Raw genomic sequence first — 5040 nt, 5'->3', positions numbered from 1 at the left:
AAAAAAAAAAAAAAAAATCATTAAAAATGTGACTCAAGACTGGGTGTGGTGGTGCACATCTGTAGTCCCAGTACTTGGAGGCTGAGGCAGGACTGCCAGGAGTTCAAGGGCAGCCTGGGATACACAGTAAGTTCAATGTCAGTTTGAACTGCACAGAGAGACGCTGTCTCCAAATATAAAACAAAATTTAAAAAAAAATTCCAAAATGAATGTGTGAGACAAGAGAGCACAGCCAAGAAATAATAAAAGACAATGGTTTGCTGGGCGTGGTATTGCAAGCCTGTAATCCCAGTTGATGCAGAAGTGCCTGGAGTTGAGGCTGGCCTGGACTACATCACAAGATGCTGACTTAAAAAAATAAAAATAGGGCCAGAGTTAGCTCAGTGGTTCCACCACCTGCCCTGCAAGCACCAAGGACCAGAGTTTGATACCCAATACCAAAAATACGTGCATACATACATAAAGACAACGGTCTGAACATTAAATAGATCTTTGGAAATGTATGAGGGAAATGTCTCTACTGTCAATCTAACATGCTTAATTCTAGTAGTTCATGACAACTCTACCATTCCTACACTTCCTGTCTTGCAAATCACAGAACAAATTTTAGTCTATTTTTTCCTGGCACTGAGATAGCTTTCACATTGAGCAATATACCCAGATTTTTTTTTTTTTAAAAAAGATAAGGTGCCCAGGATGGGCTTAAACTTGTAATCCTGCTGCCTCAGCCTCCCATAGTGCTAGGATTATAGGTGTGCATCACCATGCACACATTTAGCCTCTCTTTGACATTTATTTACTGGTATTACCTCTCTGGTATCTTTTATCATTTTTGTAAAAAACAAGCTGTTAGGGGCCTAGAATGAAACTCAGTGGCACTGCACCTTCCTGGTAAGCCCTAGGTCTTGAGTTCAATCGCTAGTATCCCAAAAAGCTTTTAGAACTGAGTTTTAAAATTTGTTTACTGCTGGGCCAGGGATTTAGCTCAGTGATTCTGCCGCCTACCTCACAAGCACAAGGGCCCCAGTTCCATCCCCAGTACCAAACAAACAAACAACAAAGTTTGTTTATTGCTGAGTGTGGTGGCACTTGCCTGTGTAATCCCAGTACTGGAGAGGTTGAGGCAGGAAGATGCCAGGAGTTTGAGACCAGCTTGGGATACACAGTGAGTTTTTCTTTATTTGGGACAGGGTCTCACTACATGGCTGGCCATCCTGAACTACACAAGTAAGACCCTGTCTCGAAAACCACACACAGATGGGTGTGGTGGCGCATGCCTGTAATCCCAGTGCTCGGGAGGCTGAGGCAGGAGGATCTCTGTGAGTTGGAGACCAGCCTGGGCTACATAGTGAGTTCCAGGTCAGTCTCAACTACACAGTGAGACCCAGTCTCAAAAACAACAACACACACACAAGGGCCAGGGATTTAGCTCAGTGGTACTGTGCCTGCCTCAAAATCACAAGGTTCCGAGTTTGATCCCCAGTACCAAAAAAAAAAAACAAAACACCACACACATTTTATTAGCTACCTACCGCTTATTATTTTGGGAAAAGATGCACATACAAAATAAAAAACAATCTAGAAACCAGGTATGATGGCACATGGCTATAATCTCAGCATTCAGGAAGCTGAGGCAGGATGATTACCCACAAATTTGAGGCCAGCCAGACTACATAGTGAGTTCACGTCCAGCCTGAACGACATAGTGAGACTCTTGTCTCACAAAACAAAAAGCTGCGTGTTTTACAAGCGGACTATTGGAAAAGGTATTAAGTCCATACAGAGTAATTTCAAGTGCCCAGTACATCTTTGGTTCTACTAACCACTGGAATTGGATATATACCTTACCTGGTTTCCAGGTTTGACTAAGCGTAAGGCAGCTTCAGCACATAGGTGAGCTGCCTTAATAACATCTGCTTTCCTCCCTGTTACTTGGGTCCCCTGTAGACAAACAAATATAATCAGTGTCTTCCTGGCAAGTTCAGTAACCCAGCTGACCATATGGCTAATATCTGTGGGCAGCCACCTACTTACCTGAGGCACACCAATGACAAAAGTGTGAGCCACATTAGCAATGAAGCCATCCACATGGACCCCAAGGTCACTGAAAGGAAAGCAGAGCAATGCATTAAGAATAGGCACTATATAAATGCTTAGGAAAAAGACAAATGCTCTAGAATGGTTTAACCTTACATTTTTACCAAGTCACCTTCCTTGAGAATATAGTCCTGGTCACTCTTCAAAGGGGAGAAGTGACATACACAGTTATTTACCGAAATGCTGGTAGGAAAGGCAATACCTGTAAAAAGAATCATCAGCCTTACTACCTTGCTCTCTCACAGGAGCCCTATTGCTTTTTAGAGAAATGAAAGGATTTTTTTTTCAGGGACTTGCTTAAACATAATCAGTTTGGACTGGATAGGAAAGTGTCTCACTGCCACTCCAAATATCAAGTCAAACTGGAGTGGTAGATATATCATTACAATAAAAACAATGAACAAAGAGGATCAAATAAAAAACCTGGGAAATTAAGGGAAGGACTTTCTCTCTCTCTTTTTTACCTTTCTTCATTTCCTTTTCTTTCTTGAAGATTTTTCCTGTCTCTTCCATAATCATGGCATCACCTTTCTCACATAGGCTCAATACCGACACACCTGAGCTGGATGCTTCCACCAAAGATCGAAGTACTCCTGGGGACAAAAATCCCACATCAGCCCTGCCCATATTTATTTAGTTACCACTCAAGTAATACTTGAAAGCTGGACTCAGTGTTTCTTTCTTTTTAAAAAATTTATGGTTACCGGGGATCAAACTCAGGTCCTTGCGCTTGCAAGGCAGGCAGCAGAACCTCTAAGCTAAACCCCCTGCCCTAGACCCAGAATTTCTGATACTGCCTACAGCTGCTGTCATGAGGCGTTTATAGAGGAAGCAAGTTTTACTTCCTGGAATGGATCCACCTATAATCTCTAATTTCTACCTTTCCTAAAATAAAAAGGTCAACACTCCGTTTTCTCTCTTACATTACTGACAACTGGGCCTATACAATCTGTCTCCTCAGGCAAGGCATCAGACTTCCAAAGATGGTATCTCTGTTACAAGAATTATGAACTTCAAGGGCTCTCACCAAGGTACTCCATACACATGCAAAGCAAACCATAAGAAGTTTATAGGCGTCAGGGACTACAGGAAGGTAGACATAGAATTGCTGAGTTGAAGCTGATGCACTGTTAAATATTACCTTCTTCCCTTCTCAGACACCCTAATTAGTGTTAAGTAATCTCAATTTATGTAGAATTTATTTCCTCACAAACAAGTATATAAGCCTCATGGTCTTAATGTAAGTTTCCTGAGCTTTAGGGGCCTCATGGCTTATAACTTTTAGTAGATCTCAAAGAGGTATGTAACCCCAGTTTCAAAATTGGAAGATCACCACCACCTCCAATTATAAACTACAAGAAAGATAAGCACCAAAAAAGGAACGTACTATACCAAATGCCCATTGTATTCAACTATTCTGTTCATGCCCTATGATCTGGATCCATCCTGAATTTCAGGTTTGATTTTTCTGACATCTATTTTACCAAGGTAGTTAGGATACCTCCTCCAACTATCTTTACTGATGAAACCACACAAAAGCCAAAAGACAAGTTTCTATCTCCCGAAGTGGGTTTTAAAATGTTAAAAGTGAGTTGGGCGTAGTGGCACATGCAGGTAATCCCAGTGGTTGGGGTAGGAGAATCAATGAGTTTGAGGCCAGCCTGGGCTACACACTGAGACTGGCTCAAAAAGAGGTGGTGATGGTGGGGGCTGGAAAGAGAGAAAAGTGAAAGGGAAACATTTGCCTAGAGTGCAGGCAACTGCTGAGAAAAAGCACAGCTCGGGTAAGGATGACTTGTGACACTCCTAAAGTCAGTCTGCCCTTGTCCCATTCCCAAGTTTGCTTAGCTGGGGTGAGAGATCTCAAAACACTGTCAAGTCCCTTTGAACAATCAAATTTGAAAGCTAATGCCACCGGCACAGAATGGCGCTGAAATAGTGATTAATAACTTCCAGAAAAGCCAGACAAGTGCCCTCCAACGGCCCCCTGAGCTAGCCCAAGGCATGAAGGGGGCCCCCACCAGGTAAGAGCTGAAGAAGCAAAGGCTCTAGAAAAGCACGTGGTGAGGAAGCTAGTGTCAGGAACGATAGCGGAGGAAGAGAGGAACCAGCGATCCGCATGGGAACTAGGCAACACGTGCCCCAGCTCAGCTCCTGCGGCCCGGGGCCACGACCGAACAGAGGGGTGCTTCGGTCGCCAACAGCTGGGCGTTTCGATTTCAAGGTGGCCTCGCTCCTGCCAGACCAGAAGAAGCAGAGATCCGGACAGAAGGGTGAGGGGCAGGGGAGGACGCGACTTGTATCCTTACCTACGGCCTAGGGTCCGAGCCTGCCGGGGCCCTCTCTGTGCTTCTCCTGGTCCCCGGCCCGCACCTCCACACTCCAACCCGGGCTGGCCGCTCAGTCCCCGGCTCGACACAGGGTCTTTCCACCACGCCGACCCGACGGACTGGTGCGTGCCCCTCGGGAGCTCACTCCGAAAGACCCTGCCGCTCCAGCCCCTCCGAGGACAGCCCGGCACCTCTCCCTCTCAGCCTCGATTCCCGGAACCCTGAGGCCGCACTCACGGTTGGCGATGTCGCCCCCCATCTTATACTTGGTCACGACCAGGTCCTCGGCGATAGTTTGCTCCTGCTGCTCGTCTTCGCCCGACATCTTTCCAGTACCACCAGTGCAGCTTCGTTTCCCCTGAGCCGCCTTCTCCGTTTCCCTTCCCAGCCGCAGGCTGTGGGCAGAGGCCCCTCGATCCGCGAGCAGAGGGCGACCGAAAGCTCGAGCAAGCAAGGGAGCTGGCGGGCAGGCGGGTGGCGAGCGAGAAACTGAGGGCGCGCGGGCTGTGGCGCAGGGCACCCTGGGACCACGAGTCCTGCCCACTGCCAGCCTTCAGCCGCCCTTGTATGCTCAGGAACTACAACTCCCAGCCTGCCCCTCGCGCCCCTCGCC

The 5040-nt window shown here is 46.6% G+C and overlaps 1 protein-coding gene across 1 annotated transcript in view; it reads right to left on the bottom strand.

Moving 5' to 3' along the window:
• Pa2g4 (proliferation-associated 2G4) overlaps positions 1 to 4949 on the bottom strand; it is a 9810-nt gene extending 4861 nt beyond the window's left edge. Inside the window, exons 1-5 of the mRNA XM_010644714.3 lie at positions 4665 to 4949; positions 2562 to 2690; positions 2194 to 2299; positions 2035 to 2104; positions 1849 to 1941 (exon numbers count right to left, since the gene is read on the bottom strand). Coding sequence (XP_010643016.1) covers positions 1849 to 1941; positions 2035 to 2104; positions 2194 to 2299; positions 2562 to 2690; positions 4665 to 4752 — 486 coding nt within the window. The 5' untranslated portion in view covers positions 4753 to 4949. The remainder of the gene's footprint in view (positions 1 to 1848; positions 1942 to 2034; positions 2105 to 2193; positions 2300 to 2561; positions 2691 to 4664) is intronic.
• Positions 4950 to 5040: the final 91 nt, after the last annotated feature.

Source organism: Fukomys damarensis, unplaced genomic scaffold, assembly GCF_012274545.1.
Source record: "Fukomys damarensis isolate Sample0158 unplaced genomic scaffold, DMR_v1.0_HiC HiC_scaffold_15, whole genome shotgun sequence".
Classification (NCBI taxonomy): Eukaryota; Metazoa; Chordata; class Mammalia; order Rodentia; family Bathyergidae; genus Fukomys; species Fukomys damarensis.
This window is presented reverse-complemented; position numbering and strand designations above follow the sequence as displayed.